This window comes from Cebus imitator, unplaced genomic scaffold (genome assembly GCF_001604975.1).
Source record: "Cebus imitator isolate Cc_AM_T3 unplaced genomic scaffold, Cebus_imitator-1.0 Scaffold547, whole genome shotgun sequence".
NCBI classification, from domain to species: domain Eukaryota; kingdom Metazoa; phylum Chordata; class Mammalia; order Primates; family Cebidae; genus Cebus; species Cebus imitator.
The window spans coordinates 160,835-181,757 of NW_016107862.1; the positions used below are offsets into that span (position 1 = coordinate 160,835).

The 20,923-nt window shown below is 39.6% G+C and overlaps 1 protein-coding gene across 15 annotated transcripts in view; it reads right to left on the minus strand.

Annotated features, from left to right (window-relative positions):
- ARHGEF33 (Rho guanine nucleotide exchange factor 33) overlaps positions 1-20,923 on the minus strand; it is a 127,119-nt gene that overhangs the window by 88,662 nt on the left and 17,534 nt on the right. For 13 of the 15 annotated variants that reach the window (XM_037733786.1, XM_037733785.1, XM_037733787.1 and 10 more), the window contains 3 exons: positions 9,612-9,721; positions 7,591-7,640; positions 1,638-1,781 (listed from right to left, as the gene is read on the minus strand). In XM_037733786.1, coding sequence (XP_037589714.1) covers positions 1,638-1,781; positions 7,591-7,640; positions 9,612-9,636 — 219 coding nt within the window. In that variant the 5' untranslated portion in view covers positions 9,637-9,721. The remainder of the gene's footprint in view (positions 1-1,637; positions 1,782-7,590; positions 7,641-9,611; positions 9,722-20,923) is intronic. The other 2 variants (XM_017515300.2, XM_037733798.1) reach the window with 1 other exon arrangement.

The following is a 20,923-nucleotide window of genomic DNA, read 5'->3' on the forward strand; positions in this document are numbered from 1 at the left end:
TTGTATTTTTAGTAGAGACGGGGTTTCACCATGTTGACCAGGATGGTCTCGATCTCTTGACCTTGTGATCCACCCGCCTCGGCCTCCCAAAGTGCTGGGATTACAGACGTGAGCCACTGCACCCAGCTGTTGTTTTGTTTTGTTTTGTTTTGTTTTGAGACAGGGTCTTGCTCTGTCACCCAGGCTGGAGTGCAGTGGCATGATCTCGGCTCATTACAACCTCTGCCTCCCAGGTTCAAGTGATTCTCCTGCCTCAGCCTCCCAAGTAGCTGGGATTACAGGCATGCACCACCATGCCCAGCTAAGTTTCATATTTTTAATAGAGATGGGGTTTCACCATGTTGGCCAGCCTGGTTTCAAACCCCTGACCTCAAATGATCCACCTGCCTTGGCCTCCCGAAGTGCTGGGATTGCAGGCATGAGCCACCATGCCTGGCCTCAAATATTTTTCTTTTAAAGGAATGAAAACTAAAGTCCAGATACCTTCACAGAGTTCCTTTGAATGTGTATTTCTGAACATTTTCAGAATCAGGTCATCCACATGGTTTCCACCTACAAAGGCACCTCCCACTCTACAGGGTCTCCTGTATCACACTTTAAAAATGTAGGATTTTGTGGTTCATTGTGCCTTACAAATGATTGCTGGGAGTAGGGAGAAATAAGAGGAACCAGAGAGATCATTTTGAGGAAAAAAGCAGAGCCTGTCAAGTGTTTGGGGCTAGAAGGCTGGGAAACATCATGAACAATCCATTTTTCATTTCAATCATTTTAAATTGTAATTAATCTTTGCAATGGATTTTGGCACATGTCCTAATTTAGTCATCATGGTGGATTAAATCACCAGATCAACCACTTTCTGATCTGATGATTTTTCATTATACAAATATATCTTCTGTGAGCAAAAAAAAAAAAAAAAAATTGATAGCTATGTGACATTAAACCAAAAATGTATGCAAGTTTTAAAATTGGAAGAAGGAAAGCTGACATTCTTCTTAGTGACATTCACTTAGATTTCCTGATTGGGAAAAAAAAAAAAGAAAACACTATCCAACAGAAATAGGTTTCATTATCTTGCTCTCTTAGGCAGGGTTTTTTGCAGAGACCAAAAGGCAGCAGCAAACTCCTAGGAAAAGGACCTTTCCTTCCCTGCAGAACCCCAGTTCTCAAAAAATTATTAAAATTTTCCCCTGATAGCCAGGTGACATAGGTACTCTGGGTCTTTGAAAGCTATTTTTGAGTCATGTGCCCATTTCCTACCAACATATTACTCTGAGCTCCATGGGTACCTGCTATTGAAGTCTTGCTACTGCTTTGAAAACAGCTTCACAGCACTGACCAGTGAGGGAGGGAAGCCGTTAGGAGGACACACACCTGATACAACATGTCATTTTAGTTAACAGCCAAAAACGCTAACCGATTTCGCCACAGAGACCGTGACTAACATGTCATTTTAAGATGCTGAGGGATCCTAATCTCTTCAGCCCCTACAGGGTGGTTTTCAACTACCAACCTGACCACTCCCTTGTGAACAATAAATACTGTGAAGACACCGTCTTAACATCTTTTCTCTGCTCTCTCTTCAGCTTTCTTTTTCGACAGCCCACAGCCCACCCCAAGGATTAGAAACAGGTGTCTACCTTGTTCTCCAGCGAGTTGAACACGTTCCTCATCTCGTTGATTTTCTCATGAAGGTGCTCTAGAGAGGTTATGATCCCTCCATCCTGCCGCTGGAGGCGGGCTCCCACTGGAGGTAGGTTCAGGGAAGACTTGTACTTCGAAGCCTACGGTACCACAGAGGGCATCTTAGGCTCAAATAAATAAGGGAGAGGAGTCCGAATTCTTCCTATTTCCTGCTCTTAATTTCTGAGTCTCAATTTTCTTTCTTTTCTTGGCTTCTTAACTCTTCTTAAGATGAATTTTAGTCAGTGTCTTCCAATTTTGTTTTTCATGAAAGATCTCTCAGGCCTCAAACTTAATTTTCACAAATTTCAACTTGTGTTTTACAGACATTTCTTCCTTTTTGCCACATTACCCAGGTCAGGAGGCTACCAAGAGGTAAATTAGGGGAACTGGACCTGTGCTTTGGGAACCTTGCAAAGTCATAAATGTCGATGTTTGGGAAACCTCCCAATTCTTACAATTCTATAAGAGCAAAAGCCAGGTGTTCCGCAGTGGCACATACATGATGGCAAGGAGGCCAAGGTAATTGCTTTGGTTTCCCCCTAAACCAGGGTCACTGCAGAAGCAATATGAGTTTTCTGCCAACTTCCATCTTCCAATTGTAGGGCTCTGTATTGATCCCCAGAAGTGCAATGATTTAAAATACAAAGTGAGCAGCAAGTAATTTGAATGTCGAGAGTAAACTTCCCAAATCTACTCCTTTACATTCCCTTAAAGTCATTCTTGCAGGGCCTTATTGAGACTGACATGAAGCCTGGTGTGCTGGAAATTTCTCTTATTGATCCCTGGATACATTACAGGCCTAGAAGAGTTAACTTCTCTGGTATCAGAAGAACATTCCTCAATGGCAAAAAGAGACTGAGACTCAATCAGGATTTACAAATCCTAGAAAACTTTCAATGACAGTTTTGATGATGAAACCTATTACTGTAGGACTGGTTCCCATAGTGTTTCAATTAGAGGTCCTTTTAGCACATCACTTCTTTTAAAAATTATTTTCATTACAGAGAAAAATAAACAAGAAAAAAGGGAATTGCCAAATAGAATCATCCCAAATTTCATTATTTCAGTGTTACCATTAACCCTCACATTTCCTTCTATTTTGTTCTATGCATATAAATGCAGATATCTATATAGTTGAAATCACACTGCAGATACATTTGATTCTACCTCTCTTTTTTTTCCTCCTAATATTCCAATAAGGCATTTACAATAGCCTTCAAAATTTTTCTGAATGTCTACTTTTGATGGCTACATAATATTCCATCCTGTGAATTTGCCATACTTTACCTACCCATTCACTTTTGTTGGAAATGTATGTTGCTTGTAATTTTTCAATGTTATAACTAATGCTGCAAATTATGTTTTTGTTTTAAAGTTTTGTATATATTTCTAATTATTTCCTTAGAATAAATTCCTAAATATGAACTTCCTGTGGGTCGAAGATGTTAGTAGTATTTGACCCAAAGGGAAAGCTACTATATCACAGGGAGGCAATCTGTTCAACTAATTAATAACTATACAAGTTATATTTGACCAGAGGATTTGAAAAGTTATGGTAATATGTCTGTATATTCTTGGAAATGTTATATATGATAGGTAATGTCCTAAATTAGTGGATTTGGAAAAACAAATCTTGAATAATAAAATACATGAAACAATAGAAATAGAAGAAGCCACAGTGTTTACATTCCTAAGGCTACAAGTGAGCTTAAAACACAGTTGGAGCTGGGCGCGGTGGCTCACGCCTGTAATCCTAGCACTTTGGGAGGCTGAGGTGGGTGGATCACCTGAGGTCAGGAGTTCAAAACCAGCCTGGCTATCATGGTGAAACCCCATATCAAAAAAAAAAAAGAAAGAAAAAAAAACACAGTTGGAGTTCAAATCATTAGTGTGAATGTTGGGCTAGCACTAAATTGTGCAGTTACTACGTCTGTTGCCTTAATTATGGGACCCCTTCTTATGTTAATGGGATCATAATTTTTATAATCCATATGCAAAATGAAGTAATAAAGGGTAAAATGATGCCACCTGACTCTGGAAAAGAGATCTGATTCAACAACTCTGAGAGGGGTGGGTATGTGCAGTGAACAAAGGATAAGATGAAAAGGAAAAGGGAATAGACTTTTCTAAAAGTTTCTAACAATTACACACACTTACCAGAACGAAATATTATTAATTATTATTTGCTAATTAGTCAAAATATAATACTCCTTATTTTAATCATTGCTTCTTTGAGCTTCAACTTTTTCTTAGCCATCTATAACTTTACTTTGGTAAACTGTCTGTGTTCCTTGCTCATTTTCTACTGGAGTTTTGGAAGTTTCCATTTTTATTGGCCTTCACGAACTACTAATTTATGATTAAACTTTTGAAATATTAATGTGTCTGTTCTCACTCATAGGCAGGTGTTGAACAATGAGAACACATGGACACAGGGAGGGAAGCATCACACACTGGGGTCTGTTGGGGAGGTTAGGGGAGGGACAGTGGAGGGTGGGGAGGTTGGGAAGGGATAACATGGGGAGAAATGCCAAATTTAGATAACAGAGGGATAGAGGCAGCAAACCATATTGCCATGTATATACCTATGCAACAATCCTGCATTATCTGCACATGTACCCCGGAACCTAAAGTACAATTTAAACAAAAAAGAAATACTGTTGTGTCTTCCTAATTTTGTTATTTGCCTCTAAATTTGTTTAGAATATTTTTATGATGGAAATAGTTTAAATTATAATGTGGATGAACTCTCAAATCTCTTTCTTTGTGATTTCTTCCAGTGCTTTTTAACTTAGAAAGACATCTCACATTTGGAGACAAATGAAATTATTTTAAAATTTTATGGTTTGAATTTTTAATATTTAAACCTTTAATCCACTTTGGCGTTTGTTTTAATTAGAGTATGAAGTGAGGATCTCTTCTTTTCTTCCAAAAGACCCAGGCAAAATCTTCCCAACACTGGCACAAGACTAAATGAGTGCATCAGACCTCTTGGCTCAGAGAAATACAGACATCTTGTAATATAGTCATCCATTCATTCATTCAGTTCATATTTATTGAATATGTATTATATGCCAGGCATTGTACTTTACACTGAGAATTCAACAGAGAGCAAAATGGACTAAATTCCTGCCCTTAGAGCTTACATTCTATATGAGGAGACAGAAAAAAAAAAAACCAAATCAGGTAATATATACGATAATGTCAGGTAGGTATGGGATCTATCCAGAAAATAAAGTGAGATAGAGAATGACCAAAATTTCATATTTTACTTCAGGTGCCTTCCCTTCTACTATAGATTTTATTCTGTTATGGTTAACTCCTCCCCAGTTCCCTCCTTCCTCTTTCTCTTCTTCTTTCTTTACTTCTCCTTTTTCTTCTTCTTCTTTTGGTTAAATGTTGCTTGGAGTAAGCAGACTGGGGCTTAGGAAGTGTTCTTTTAAAACAAGGATGGGGTTATGATAGCATCACAGAGGTCATAGAGACCAACTTCACTTCCATTGCTTTGTGTGATCCACTGTGAACAGACGTACTAGGATTTGTAACACAATAAGATAATGAGGCCACCTCACTGCAGTTATATTTAGCCAACATTCAGGGAGTGAACTACATAAAATCTATAATAGACTTTAAATCATACCTGACTTTAAAGAGGTACTCACACTCATTCAAATGTCATACACAGGTCAGATGAGAACAGAGGGGAAGTGGGCAAGGAAAGCATCTGGAGGACTTGGACCAGTGAGGCATAAAATCAGCGCTGAGTGAAAACCCATTTTTGCTTCTAGGCCTTTGTTCAAGCTAGTCCCCTGTCCCAAACAACCTTACCTATACCTACTTGTCAAATGATCTGCTTGTCCTTAAGTACCTAGCTCAAATCTTCTAGTCAATACTAATTCATCCCTTCCCCGCAGAATTTTATTAATGCCTCTATTACAATCCTTTCAACAGCTTACCTTGTAAGAACAACTATTATTCTTTTTTTTTTTTTTTTTTTTGAGATGGAGTCTTGCACTGTTACCCAGGCTGGAGTGCAATGGCTTGATCTCGGCTCACTGCAACCTCCATCTCCTGCGTTCAAGTGATTCTCCTGCCTCAGCTGCCTGAGTAGCTGGGATTACAGGCATGCACCACCATGCCTGGCTAATTTTGTGTATCTTTAGCAGATACAGAGTTTAACCATGTTGGCCAGGCTGGTCTCAAACTCATGACCTTGTGATCCACCACCTCAGCCTCCCAAAGTGCTGGGATTACAGGTATGAGCCACTACGCCCAGCCAAGAGATATTATTCTATGTGTTCTTCAGGTTGTGGACACATAAAAATCAATGAGAATGTCTGTTTCATCTGTTTAATCTGCCACGAGGTCAAGCAGTAGACTTTGCACATAGTAACTGCTCAATAAATGTGCATTCTATTGAAATGAGGCTGTTTCCTCCATTCATCCTATAGCTGGTCTGAGATAGGGGCAATATGGTTAAGTAATGCTTTCATAATCCTATGTTGGCTTGCCCTAGTTTGGTCTATAGCAAAGATCTCTTACATGATAATTCTGGGAACTGGTTGTCATTTTCACTTTACTGTCATTTAAACTCAACAAATCTAAATAACATTTCCTCCAAACTATCTACTCTTCTGGACTCCTATATTTCTGCTTGAGAGAGCATTCTCTTTTCCTAGTTACCAGGGCTTAAAACCTTAGAGCCAACTTTGAAAGCATCCTTTCTCCCAACCTCCCACCAAGCTCTGTCAATGTTTTCTTCCTTTTTGGATATTCCAGACAGCACTGCCTAAAGTCTGGAGAGGAGCATGAGTTTCCCTTGCCCAAGTTGCATTTATATTACAAATTATGTCAGAATAAAGTTCCATGATTTTTAAGAACAGAAATGTACTTTAAATTTATGGTTGAGAGACAGAAGCCAAGTAAACACTACTTAGAGGACCAAAGCAATCTCATATGACTCTTACTGCAAAGGTGTTTTGCAGAACTTTTATCTTCCTGGTAAAGTAAATTGTTCCCATTGTTTAAAAAGAGCTTGAAAATTTTTCCTATGCATATATTTGAACATTTACAATGTTAACCCTTTTTCATTCTCAATTCTCCCTGCTGACATAGAAAGCAAGAAAACAGATCTTTCCCTCTCCTCTCTGATGGACACGTTACCTTGCAGTGTAACAGCCATGGCGATGGGGGCAGCAGGCAAGAGAAGCAGAGTGGAGGTAGGGGTGGTAGTGCTTCGTTTTATAAATGGGATAACTTGTCTTTCTTTTTTCTTTTTTTTTTTTTTTTGAGATGGAATCTTGCTTTGTTGCCCAGGCTGGAGTGCGGTGGTGCGATCTCAGCTCACTGCAACCTCCGCTTCCCAGGTTCACGTGGTTCTCCCGTCTCTGCCTCTTGAATAGCTGGATTACAGGTGTGCGCCACCATGCCCAGCTAATTTTTGTATTTTTAGTAAAGATGGGGTTTCATCATGTTGGTCAGGCTGATCTCAAACTCCTGACCTCATGATCTGCCCACCTTGGCCTCCCAAAGTGCTGGTATTACAGGCGTGAGCCACTGCACCCAGCAAACAACTTGTCTTGCAATAATGAGTTCTCAGCCTACCACAGTGGTGCTCCCCTATAGTCTCAGCTACTCAGGAAGCTGAGCTTGAGCCCAGGAGTTAAAGACCAACCTGGGCAACACAGAAAGACCCCGTCTCAAAAAAAAAAAAAAAAATCAGTTCTTTCCAAAGTACACTGTGAGTAGCGGAACCCACTGCACTGCCTGTCTCACAGGCCTGCTAAAAGAACAAGTGCAACAATATATATGGAAGCACTTGTAAGTGCTAAAAACATCTACGCATGAAGGATAGTCAGTCATCACTATTATACATGGAAGCATTCCAAACAATCGATTTGTCTTTACCTGGTAAATCTGCGTGGAAGGATTATTCACCGGCATATGTTCATTCTCTCCTGCAGAGAGAAAGAGCTTTGTTCAATCAACACTACTCATTCTGTCCCTATCCCCTTCAGATATATACAGGAAATAAGGGAATGTATACGATCCTGCATTTGTGCCTGCATAACAAGAAACCAATGATTCAAGAGAAACAAAAAATGAGCTGATATATGTGGTATCCATATTCACACATCCTAATCACTAAACCAGTATCTACCTGATAGACTCTTGCAATAGAAAACCACATTCTACTACAGTAGGGAAGTTTCTCAAGCAAACTGAATGATGTGTGATTATTAAACACACAGAAAGGAATTCGCAGGAAATGTCTTTATTATGTTCTTGAGGCTGTCTGAAATTGACCTGCGGGGACAGTTCTATAGTCAGGAAGGCGACTCTTCACCAGGCACTTACTGCTCTTAGTGTGCCTGCATAAAATGTCCTCTACTTCTCCCACCTCTGATCTTTGCCAGACTTCTGAACTGTGTCCTACTGTCACAGCCAAGTTCAGCTAAGGGAATCTTGCTGTCCTCCTAGGCAAGACAGCTGACAGAATTGTCAACGGAAAGGTTCTGGGAAGGATACAGGCAGAAGAAAACAGTATTGTATAGTACTAGGCTTCAAGAAACACAGGGCACACACAGAGGAGGTAGTAGGTTGTAGAAAACCATTCACAGGCCTGGCACAGTGGCTCACGCCTGTAATTCCAGCACTTTGGGAAGCTGAGGCAGGTGGATCACCTGAGATCAGGAGTTGGAGACCAGCCTGGCCAACATGGTGAAACCCCATCTCTACTAAAAACACAAAAATTATCCGGGCATGGCGGTGGGCGCCTATAATCTCAGCTACTCGAAAGGCTGAGGCAGGAGAATTGCTTGAACATGGGAGGTGGAAGTTGCAGTGAGCCGAGATTGAGATCATGCCATTGCATTCCACCCTGGGCAACAAGAGTGAAACTCTGTCTCAAACAAGAGGGGAGGGGAGGGGAGTCGAGGGGAGGAGAAGGGAGGGGAGGTGAAGGGAAGAGAGGGGAGGGGAGGGGAAGGGAGGGGAGGGGAGGGGACTGGAGAGACCATTCACAACCTAGGGAGAAAAAGAGGTTAGCCTAGAATGTCTTTTTCAGAACTACATTGGTTGGCCATAAAGATGAGGCAATCCATGTAAAACATTCAGCTGGTTGCTTATCCATTTAGCTACTTCTCCAGTATGTCGCAATGCATACATTGTGTGCATCGAGCAGTTTATAGAGGAAACGCCTGGTTGCAAACATTTGGTTGTGTGGTTGTGTGTATTGTTCTCCTAAGGCAAGCTGGTACAGGAAACCCCTCCAGCCTCGGTATTTAAGTTCATAAATAATATACAGCCTTAGCCCGGAATTTATACACACAGAAGTCTGGCCCTACAAAATCCATTTGATTTGAGGTTACCGAAACTTCCTGCATAAGCTTGAGTAAAGATTATTTAGAGAATTTCATACTATGTCCCAACAGCCTGGTAAAATAGCAAGAATTAGGGCTTTGGAGGAAGGATCCAGATCCCAGACCTAACTTTGATACTTTGTAGTTGTCACCTGACTTCTCTATGACTGTTTCCTCTTCTGTAAATTGGAGATGATAAGAGAATCTACTTCTATACAGCTGTTTCTATATGGTAACGATTAAAAGAGAAAGCACTTATGCTTCTAGGCTAGTTTAGAAGGTGATAGATGTCTAGTATTTGAATCTGTGTCTTGGCCTTACCCAGCTTGTTGTTCTGAGAGAGTCCTAAACTTATTGCTAAGAAAAATGAGATAACAATCCAGAACAAATTCTAATAGCATTTCCTATTTTTTCAGCACCTAGTCTATAGTCTTCATAGTCATTATATTATGATAGGGAAATGAAAATAGTTGACATATTGTCATGTTTTGAGATAGTGGTATACAAGACAAAAATCTACATTTCTTGAATTCTAAGCCCTAAAGCAAGACATAGGAAAAATCTGACCTTGCTTTGTTTTGGTTTTTTCCATAGTGCCGGTTACTTCTCTTCTCCCGCTTATTCTTCAACATTGCATCCTCATCGTCCTGGCTCAGGCCACCTCCTCTTCCCTGCACCTGTCAATTCAAATCAAGAGTAAGGGATAACAGGTAGAACTGTCAAAGAAACTGAACTTACTTCAGGTGTTAACTTTAAAAAGTTGAACACAGCCTGAGGTACATGCAATTTCAGAAGAGAAAAAAATATTAAGCTGAGTAAACATTTAACGTCAAGATAAATGTCATTTTGTGAATACATATAAAATCCATTATTCAAATTTAGAGTAGTTTTTCAATATGCTACATTCTTTTTTGGATCAAATCAATTAATTAAGACCTATTGGTTTTATTAGCAAGTCATAGTTTAAGGAAATTTTCTTTGCTTTTTTTTTCAAACAGGGTCTTGCTCTGTCACCCAGGATAGGGTGCAGTGATGCAATCATGGCTCACTGCAGCCTTGACCTCCTGGGTCAAGCCTCCCACCTCAGCCTCCCAAATAGCTGGAACCACAGGCACATGCCCCCACACTTGGATATATATATATATGTATATATATATACATATATATATATATATATGTATATATATATTTTGTAGAGATGGGGTCTCCCTATGTTGCCCAGGTTGGTCACAAACTCCCAGGCTCAAGTGATAATCTGATCTTAGCCTTCCAAAGTGCTGGGATTACAGGTGTGAGCCACCATACCCTGCCCCAAGGAAATTATCTTAAAGAGAAAAAACTTGAGCAGATATAAAGGCCAATACATCTGTTTCTATTCCATTAAATAGTACATTTCTTGATAGCCTTGTCCCCACTTTCGGCACCTGGTAGACTCCTTTGCATCCATGAAATGCTAATCAAATATGCTGTGTCTGTCGTAACCATTAGACATGAAGCTGCGAGGTCGGAATGCAATCCAACACACACTCAATGTTGAGGATACTGGCCCTCTTTTCAGCCATCCAGCATTTTAACCCTTTCCTAAGTTTGAAGAATTCCCCTGCCTTGTGAGGCTTGATCAGATGCCTCCCATTATAGAGGCTGAAAGCGCCAGGTTCTTCTAGCCTCCCTTGCAGCTAAGGCATGATAGACACATGACCTAGGACATACTACTCAGAGGCACCTGCCCCAATTAACACTGGCAGTTGCAAAAATAATTCCTAAGGCAGATACTTGATATTCTTTCTACCTTCTAAGACAGCAGTGGCAGTGAGGGTAGTGGTGGTGACCATTTTCTGTTACAAACATATTAGGAAATTCAAGGTGCTGTTTTCAGTGCTTTCCTCACTAGAACAGTTGTACTATATAATTTAGGCATTGCTGCTAGCCATAGAATCCCAAACTCGGTTCTCCAGCTTCCCAGCAATTACATGAGCTGTCCATCTCCTTTCAACAAATTCCTCTGCTGTTTAAATCAGGCAGACTTTGTTTTCTGTTGCTTATAACTAAGAAACCTGATTGAAACAACACAAACATCTGAACACTATCCAAGATTAAGAAAACACAACTTTAAACTTTGTTCATCACTCCAGAGTAGACAAATCTAATCTACACTGACAAAATGCAGCTCAACGGTTGCCTGGAGCAGGAGGTGGAGGGATAACTGGGAAGAGGCATAGGGATTTTTCTTTTTCTTTTTTTTTTTTTTTTTTTTTGAGACAAGGTCTCACTCTACTGCCCAGGCTGCAGTGCAGCGGCTTATGATGGCTCACTATAGCCTTGAACTCCTGGGCTCAAGTGATCCTCCCACCTCAGCCTCCTAAGTAGCTAGGACTACAGGTGGATACCACTATGCCTCGCAGATTTTTTTATTTTCGTAGAGTCAGGGGACTCACTATGTTACCGAGGCTGGTCTTGAACTCCGGGGCTCAAGCGAATCCCTTTCCTCGGTCTCCCAAAGTGCTGAGATTGTAGTCATAAACCACTATGCCTGGCTGCACAGGAAACTTTTTAGGATGATAGAAATGTTCTATTGCTTAATTGTGTTAGTGGTATATGGGTGCACTAATTTGTCAAAACTCATTGAATGTATATTTTAATTGGGTACGTTTTATCTTACATAAATTATACCTGAAGAGAGTTGATTTAAGACTTTATTATGGGCCGGGTGTGGTGGCTCATGCCTGTAATCCCAGCACTGTGGGAGGCTGAGGTATACGGATAACTTGAGGTCAGGAGTTGGAAACCAGCCTGGCCAACATGGTGAAACCCCGTATCTACTACCAACACAAAAAATAGCTGGACATGGTGGCAGGTGCCTGTAATCCCAGCTACTAGAGAGGCTGAGGCAGGAGAATTGCTTGAACCTGGGAGGTGGAGGTTGCAGTGAGACAAGATCATACCACTGCACTCCAGCCTGGGCGACATAGCAAGACTGTGTCTCAAAAAAAAAGGCAGGGCACAGTGGCTTATGCCTGTAATCCCAGCACTTTGGGAGGCTGAGGTGGGCAGATCACCTGAGGTCACAAGTTCTAGACCAGCCTGATCAACATGGAGAAACCCCATCTATACTAAAAATACGAAATTAGCCAGGCGTGGTAGCACATGCCTGTAATCCCAGCTACTCAGGAGGCTGAGACAGGAGAATCGCTTGAACCCAGGAGGCAGAGGTTGCAGTGAGACAAGATGATGCCATTGTACTCCAGCCTGGGCAACAAGGACAAAATTCCATCTCAAGAAACAAACAAAAAATAACAACAACAAAAAAAACACTTTACTATAAAATATGGAATGTGTCCAAACCAAATAATAATAATAATAATAAGTTGCCAGGGTGGGAAGATACACACTGGTAAAAAGCTATTGGAAAACAGCTACATAGTTATAAATGAGGAATATAAAGAAAGGCCCAAAGTCAAGGCCATATGCTGTTTAAACTCTTGCACATCTTTCATGTAAGCATGAAAGTTATGCCAAGGTAGGGCATCTTTCATAACTATCTTGAATCTTTTTTCACAACCAATATAAACATTACTAAGATGAGGACTCTCTCCTCCTTAGCAATGGTTAATTTACTTGATATCTAATCCATTCTAGAATGAACATAATTAAATCACAGAATGTTACAGCCAGAGTCCTGAGAAAATGATTCTCTCCAACTTATTCATTTATAAAAGAAGCAAATGAGACCTGAGGAGGGGAAGAGAAGTGGCCTGCCCAAAGCCACACAGCTTTAAAAGTGGTCTTTAGAAGTGATTTCTGTTACTATTTCGGGGAAAAAAAATCTTTAAATATGCAAAGCCATGTCTTTATGGGATTTTTGTGGTTGATTTTTCCTGGAGATTTAGTCATTAATCTGTAACTAATTGAAAACAAAAAACAAAAATCCATATATCACAGGTAAAATGAAAACTTATACATTTTCTAAGCTAAAATATCCTCATACTCACGTATGTACACATGACCACTTATTTCAAGACATAATACTTTATTTTATTTTATTTTTTGTAGAAACGGAGTCTTGATCTGCCCAGGCTGGAGTGCAATGACATGATCATAGCTCAGTGTAACCTGGAACTCTTGGGCTTAAGGGACCCACCTGCTTCAGCCTCCTAAGTAGCTTGGATTACAGGCATATGCCACCATCCATGGCTAATTTTTTATTTTTTGTAGAGACAGCATCTCCCCATGTTGCCTAGGCTGTTCTTGACCTCTGGGCCTCAAGCAATTCTTCCACTTTGTCCTCCCAAAGTGTTGAGATTACAGGCGGAGCCACCATGAGACATAATAAACATGTGTGATGGATAGTAAGTTAGAAATTTTATTTAATAAATTACAAAAGCAACAAAACTACATTAGAGGCCAGGCATGGTGGCTCACGCTTATAATCCCAGCACTTTGGGAGGCTGAGGCGAGCAGATAGCTTGAAACGGGAGTTCAGCAACAGCCTGGCCAACATGTTGAAACCCTGCTCTACTAAAAATATAAAAATTAGTCAGGCATGGTAGTGCACACTTGTAATCTCAGCTACTCAGGAGAATCACTTGAACCCAGGAGGCGGAGATTGCAGTGAGCCGAGATCGCACCACTTCACTCCAGCCTGGGGAACAGAGTGAAACTCCATCTAAAAACAAAAACAAAAACAAAAACAAAAACAAAAACAAAAACACTACATTAGAGAAAATTTGGAAAGTATATAGGGAACAAAGCAACTGCAATGCTTCTACTTAAACAACTATCCTGATCACTTGTTTGTATTGACTGTTAATATTTTTTCTCTGGAATGTTTTACATAATTATTAATGAAGCCTACCTAAAATTTTATGCCTACCTTTCCTATCTATATTATAGCATAAACATTTTACTTTCTTTTAAAAATTGGATCATGGCTGAGTGCAGTGACTCATGCCTGTAATCCCAGCATTTTGGATGGCCAAGGATGGAGGATCACTTGAGGCCAGGAGTTCAAGATCAGCCTAGGCAACAAAGCAAGATCCCATCTCTGTAAAGGAAAAACTAAAATAAACATGGGATTATTATTGTACAGATAAAAAAAAGTGAAGAAAAACTTTTTAAAAATTAAAAAAATTGGACTATTATTTATGCTGTTTTTATTGTGGCTGTTTGAGCAGAGGGTATAAGTGTTTCTCCCCAATCCCAACTGATGTTAATAATCTCTGGTATTCTTTCATTCTTTTTTCCATCCTCATGTAATTGCATGCAGTCATATACAGAATATACATATATGGAGTCGGGTTGTCACTGCAGGTTTATATAGTATACTTCTCTGCATCTTACTCTCACTTAATACATTGTGGCCATCTCTCCAAGTTAATTGGTATAGATCTAAGAAATTACTTTTTTTTTTTTTTTTGGAGATGGAGTCTCACTGTCTTCCCAGGCTAGAGTGCAGTGGTAGGATCTTGGCTTACCACAACCTCTGTCTCCCGATTTCAAGCAATTCTCTTGCCTTAGCCTCCAGAGTAGCTGGGATTACAGGTGCATGCCACCATGCCTAGCTAATTTTTGTAATTTTAGTAGGGATGAGGTTTCACCATTTTGGCCAGGCTGGTCTCGAACTCCTGAGTTCAGGTGACCTGCTTGGTTCGGCCTCCCAAAATGCTGGAATTACAGGTGTGAGCCACCACACTTGGCCCTAAGAAGTTACTTGTAATAATATTCCATGGTACAAATGAACTGTGTTCATACTTCTCCACTGATGAACATTCCCTTTATTTCCATTATTTTTGCCACTGGAAACAATCTCACAACAAGCATCTTGATACATAGAGCCTTACATATTGGTGCTTTTATTTAAGTGAAGTTTCCATAGATTTGGCTAGGCTGCTTTCCAAAAAGGCTATAACTATTCTCATTTCCCCCAGGAATGTTGCCTGAGTACCTTTCTCCTGCATTCCAGCCAGTAGTGGATTTTAACGCTTTTTAGTTCTTGTCAGTCAGATGGGTGACAAGTGATAGTTCATAGCTAGTTTTGCTTATTGCTAGTGCTACTGAGCATCTCTAAGTTGTATACTTACTATACATTTAGATTTGCTTGTCTGTAAATTAACCCTCTGATTTGCCTAATTTTCTTTTGGGTTATCTGCCTTTTTTTTCCTTTACCAAGTAGTGAGAGCTTCTAAATAATATGTATTAACTGTTCATTTGTTATATGCAATATTTTTTCCATTTATCTTTGTGCCTTTTGACTTTGTGGTCACTTTTGCTATTGAAATATTCTTTTTTTTTTTTTTTCTGAGACAGAGTCTCTGTCCCCCAGTGCAGTGGCACAATCTCAGCTCACTGCAACCTCCACCTCCTGGGTTCAAGCGATTCTCATGCCTCAGCCTTCTGAGTAGCTCAGATTACAGGCATGCACCACCACACCTAGCTAATTTTTTGTATTTTTAGTAGAGATGGGGTTTTGCCATGTTGGCCAGGCTGGTCTCAAGCTCCTGGCCTCAAGTGATCCACCCACCTTGGCCTCCCAAAGTGCTGGGATTACAGACGTGAGCCATCTCACCCACCTGGTAAATTTTTTTTTAATTCTATTTTATTTTGTCAGTAAGCTTATATTAGCCATAATGAATTAGAAGTTTTCCATCTTTTTCTATAACCTACAAAAACTTCAATTATATTGGAATTATCTGTTCTTTTTTTAAATTGCGTTTTAGGTTTTGGGGTACATGTGAAGAACATGCAATATTGTTGCATAGGTACATACATGGCTTATGTACATAGGTACATGCATAGGTTTAGAGCATAGCTATGAAACCATTTGATCTTGGTACCTTTTTAAAAAAGTAATCAGATCTTCAAAGCCTTTTCCATTTTTTCAAAACAAATTGATCTAGGTAACTTTTCAGCTTAATTTAGTCATTTATATTTTCCTAGGAACTATGTATTTCCTTAAGTTTGTCAAATTTGTTGACAGAGCCTATAGTCTCAGCTACTTGGGAGGCTTAGGTGGAAGGATCATTTAAGCCCAGTAGTTCAAGGCTGCGGTGAGCTACGATTGCACTACTGCACTCCAGCCTGAGCAACAGGGCAAGATCCTGTCTCAAAAAGAAAAAACAATTTGTTGACAGAGCATAGGCATTTTCCCATATGCTATATAAGGAATGGTGAAGGGAGAAAGAACATTTGTTGAACAGCTGCTATGTGCAAAACACGATGCTTCATATTTTATTTATATTGTCTCATTTAATTAAATTCTCATATTGATTCTGTTGATGATATGTCATTATCCCCATTTTCTAGATGAGACTACTGAGGCTTGGGAAAATGAGGTAATAATATGCCAGGATCACGGCAGAGGGAGCCAGAATTGTAATTCAGGCAGGTCCATACAATTTCAGAACTGGTTCTTTTATTTATTAGTTCTGGCTTTCTCCAAATAGTTTCATAATCATTGTATTTAGTGACTAAGAAATAGTTGCTTAAGAAAATGTGTCATCGTTTTCTTTCCCTCCCCCAATTACTAGGGTAGTTTTCTGGTTTTTACTATAATAAATGAATATAAAAAGAAATAGAGTCCTTTTTCTTCATATTTAGGACATTTTTTTCTTAAGCTAAGTTTCCAAAAGAGAATTTCTAGGTTGACAAGTACGACTGTGATAATGAATAATATGTATAAAAGAGTACATTTGAAAAGGGAGCATAGTAACAGCATTATATAGAAAGGTAATATGACTTATTCTAGAAAAAGCCTTGATATGATTATGAAAGTCCCTTTGAGATCTCACCTGTAGTCTGCTCTTCATTTCATACTGGGAATCCCTCACTCTGAGCCTAGTAATTCTTCACTCTGCCATTGCTAGCCCTTGAACCACTGCCTGCCTTTGAATAAATAACCATCAGATGCTGCCACATGCCTCTCACCAAGTTAATGTGGCTCCTATTCCCCCCAACCTTCTTCCATTCTTTCCATCTCTACGGTTGCAGTGCCAACCCCTATAAACACCCATTCAGGCCTTGGTAGACCCTTGGGAAAATATTAAGTTTTTAGAAAGAGCCTGTTGGTCTCTATATCATGCCTGATCATGATATAAAGCAGTGGTTTTCAGTTTATATTTTTCGAAGCCCTTAGTCATCCTCGAGTCTGTCTTGAGTGCAGAGAGGAAGCCACCAAGCTGATGGGGTTCTGGGTCCCTCTTCTTACCCCCTTCAACCAGAGTCTCTCTGTTCTTGTCTGATTCACATACTACAGCTTTTGGGAAGGATTTCCTTTTTTTTTTTTTTTTTTTTGAGACAGGGTCTCACTCTGTCACCCAGGCTGAAGTACAGTGGCACGATCTTGGCTCACTGTAGCCTCAACCTCCTGGGCTCAAGCGATCCTCCCACCTCGGCCTCTCAAAGTGCTGGGATTATAGGAATGAGCCACAGCGCCTAGCAGGGAAGGATTTCCTTTGAAGATTAGTTTCCACTGTTTAAAAACAAGGGTTCTAAAATTATTTATATAGAGAAATAAGAATGTTGAAACAATAAGAAGTTATAGCCAAACTTTTCAGTATTCTTTAGGTTTCTGTTAACTTATTATTTTAAAAAATTTTCTAAATTAATTCAGAAAAAATTTTAAAATAATAAGTTAACAGAAACCTAAAGAATACTGAAAAGTCTCCTGACCCTCCCCGAGACTGACCTAGAATGTGTACCCTCCTCCCCACATACACACATAAGACCACAAAAACTGAGGATTGTCTATTACTTTCCAATTACTGCTGTGACAGAAAAGGAAAGTTTTACACTTTGGGGAATTGAAATTAATTGAAAGCAGACTTGAGTTAATTTCCATTTCAGTGTCCTTTATTGAACAGGTCTTTAGTGCACATTTCTAATTTAGTAGAATGAGAACTTTTTATGCTGGGGGGAGGGTGATGAGGAAACACTTTCCCCTGAAACTAAAATAATTCATCAGGACAAATCCTGCAACCATTTTCAAGAAGAGAGTCTATATGATCTCTGTGATGTAGAAAAAATGCTTTCAATGTTATGAAAAGGGCTATTTGCTTGTTTTTTTCTATACAGCCTAAAAGCAGCATTATTTTGTGACAGTGACACTTTGTTTGTTCATGTTTTATAGTTTTCAAAGCACTCTCACGTACGTTATCTCACTTGATCACTACAGCAATGCTGTGCAGTAGGCCAAACACATGTTCCATTCATTTTATACCCAAGGAAGCCATAGCTCATACAAATTATTTGCCAAAAGTAACACCAGAAGTCGCTTCAAGTAAGACCAGTAGTCTTTCTATGATTCTCTAAAAAAACTGCTTCATGTCACAGTATTCCAAAGCACTGTAATTTAAGGTACCACTTTAAGGTACTATTGTCATTTTAAAAAAGGTATCATGTGGGCTCTGATGGCTATCTGAATAAACAGGTTGGATGGACTGATATAAGGAAAAAAGTTTTGGCAGGTCTGATGAGAGAAAGAGATTGAGAGAAAGGGAAATAATACTAAGTCGGACTAAAAAGAGGGATGCAACCACCAATTCAGAGAACATGAAATATTATTTGTAAAATTCGATATGCAATTTGTGGCTAATAATTTCTAAAAGCTAGGTGAGATTAATAATTTTCTAGGAAAACATATATTACTGAAATTTGTTTTTAAAACACTAGAAATGTTTTTATCCAGAACAAGTGTCTATAGAAAATATTTAAAGGGAAGGTCAAATATCTACTCTCCAATAAGAAATCATTCAGCATAATATCAAATAAATAAATAAATAAACATAGTCTAAATAAAATGCTAGAAAATAAAAATATAACACTATGATCGGCAAAGTTTGTTCTAAAATTAAAGATGGCTTAATGCTTATGAAACTATTAATAGAATTAATTAATCAATGTAACACAACAAAACAAAGAGTACAGTGTGATCCTAGAAGCAAAGTAGTAAGGAGATAAGAAAATTCTCACAATATGTAGATGCACAAGTGTTTAAAACTAGGATACCACAATGAAAATGTAGTTTTTTTATGCCCACAACCAAACAAAATCATCCTTGAAGACCTAGCAATTTAAAGTGGCAAAGCCAATAAATTAAAGAATTAAAATTAAAATAGGAGTCTGGCGCAGTGACTCATGGCTATAATCCCAGAATTTTGGGAGGCCAAGGCAGGTAGTTCACTTCAGCCCAGAAGTTTGAGACCAGGCCGGGCAACATGGCAAAACCCTGTCTCTACAAAAAATACACACACACAAAAAAAATTAGCCAGTCGTGGTGGTGCACTCCTGTAATTCCAGCCACTCAGAAGACTGAGGTAGAAGAATCACCTGAACCCAGGAAGTCAAGGCTGCAGTGAGCCATGATAGAGCCACTGCACTCCAGCCTGGGTGGCAGAGTGAGAACTAGTCTCAAAAAAATTAAAATAAATAAAAGGATTAAAATAGGACTCTGTCACCAGATATCTCAAACAATAAGTGGCCTCATTTTGAAAATGGTTGTTGGTGCTCAAGTCAGTCTCTTACGTGACCCCTTCTCAAATGTGGGCTGCTAGAAACAGGGTGGCTCCTGCCACTGAACTAGGTCACAAGGCCATCACTCCTTCTTAGTTAACTGCCTGCATGGCTGTCCCTCCCCAGACTGTGAGCAACTAAGGAGCACACAGGGAGTTTTATTCATCCTTCTGTCTCCAGCTCCTGGCACCATTCTCAACATACCCTCAACAAATGTTTGTGGAAGTGACCTGAATTCTCATGCAATAGACTACCAGAGAAACATGCTTTAACTACAACTTGCTTCACATCAACAATAAAGATTTACTGGTAAATATAAAGAGTTTGGCCTGAAGACAATTTTTATTAGGAAAAAAGCCCTGTTTTATTTTAACAAGCAAAGTCCCAATGGCAGAAACATATCCCCTTGTTCCCACTCCCTGGCTTGAAAAACCAAGAGACAGCAAGCTCTCCTAGTGAATGGTCCCACCCCAAAATGAACTGTAGTGATGTGCATCACTGCCAGCAGCCCCAAAGTGACGAGAGCCAGTGAGAACAGGAGCAAAGCATAGAGAATAGATCCATAGTTCAGAGCACAGAAGGCTCAGAAATGAAATAACAAAGATCCTTCCATCCTCACTCCACTGGCAGGTTAATTTTTGTCATTGTTCACCTAAGATCAGTCAGGAGAAAGTAAATTGGTAGAGTTAATATGTGTCTACAACAATCAGGAAGAAAAGCTATCACACACACAAAACCAACCACTGGCTAGAAACAGGGTGGCTCCTGTTAAAATAATCCAGAGATTATTTTAAGTTTAAAAATGCCTCATTGAAAACATGAAAACTTATCAAAAGTTTCAGATCAGGGCTGAAAGTCACTTCCAGGGCTCTTCTGACTCATTTTTATGCTTGGCATACTTAAATGTCTCAGAACCAGATTTTGTGAGCCTGAATGTCTCCCGGTCTCTGCATCTGGTCAGGGAAAATGCGCTTCGTCTCTTATCTTATCCTGATTTGACTCTTTAATCTCAATCTTTCAAACACATTCTCTCCCTGGATTCATCTGAGTGTAAGTTAAAAGCCTCCTGGAGGCCAAGCACGGTGCTCAAACCTATAAATATCAGCACTTGGAGAAGCTGAGGCAAGAGGACCACTTGAGCCCAGGAGTTCAAGACCAGTCTGGGCAACATAGTGAGACCCCACCTTTACAAAAAGTTTTATTTATTTATTTAACTGGGCATGTTGGCATGTACCTGTAGTCCCAACTACTTGAGAGGTTGAGGTGGGAGGATTGCTTGAGCCCATGAGGTCAAGGCTACAGTGAGTAATGACTGTCCCACTGCACTCCAGCCTGGATGACAGAGTGAAACCCCACCTCAAAAAAAAAAAAAAAAA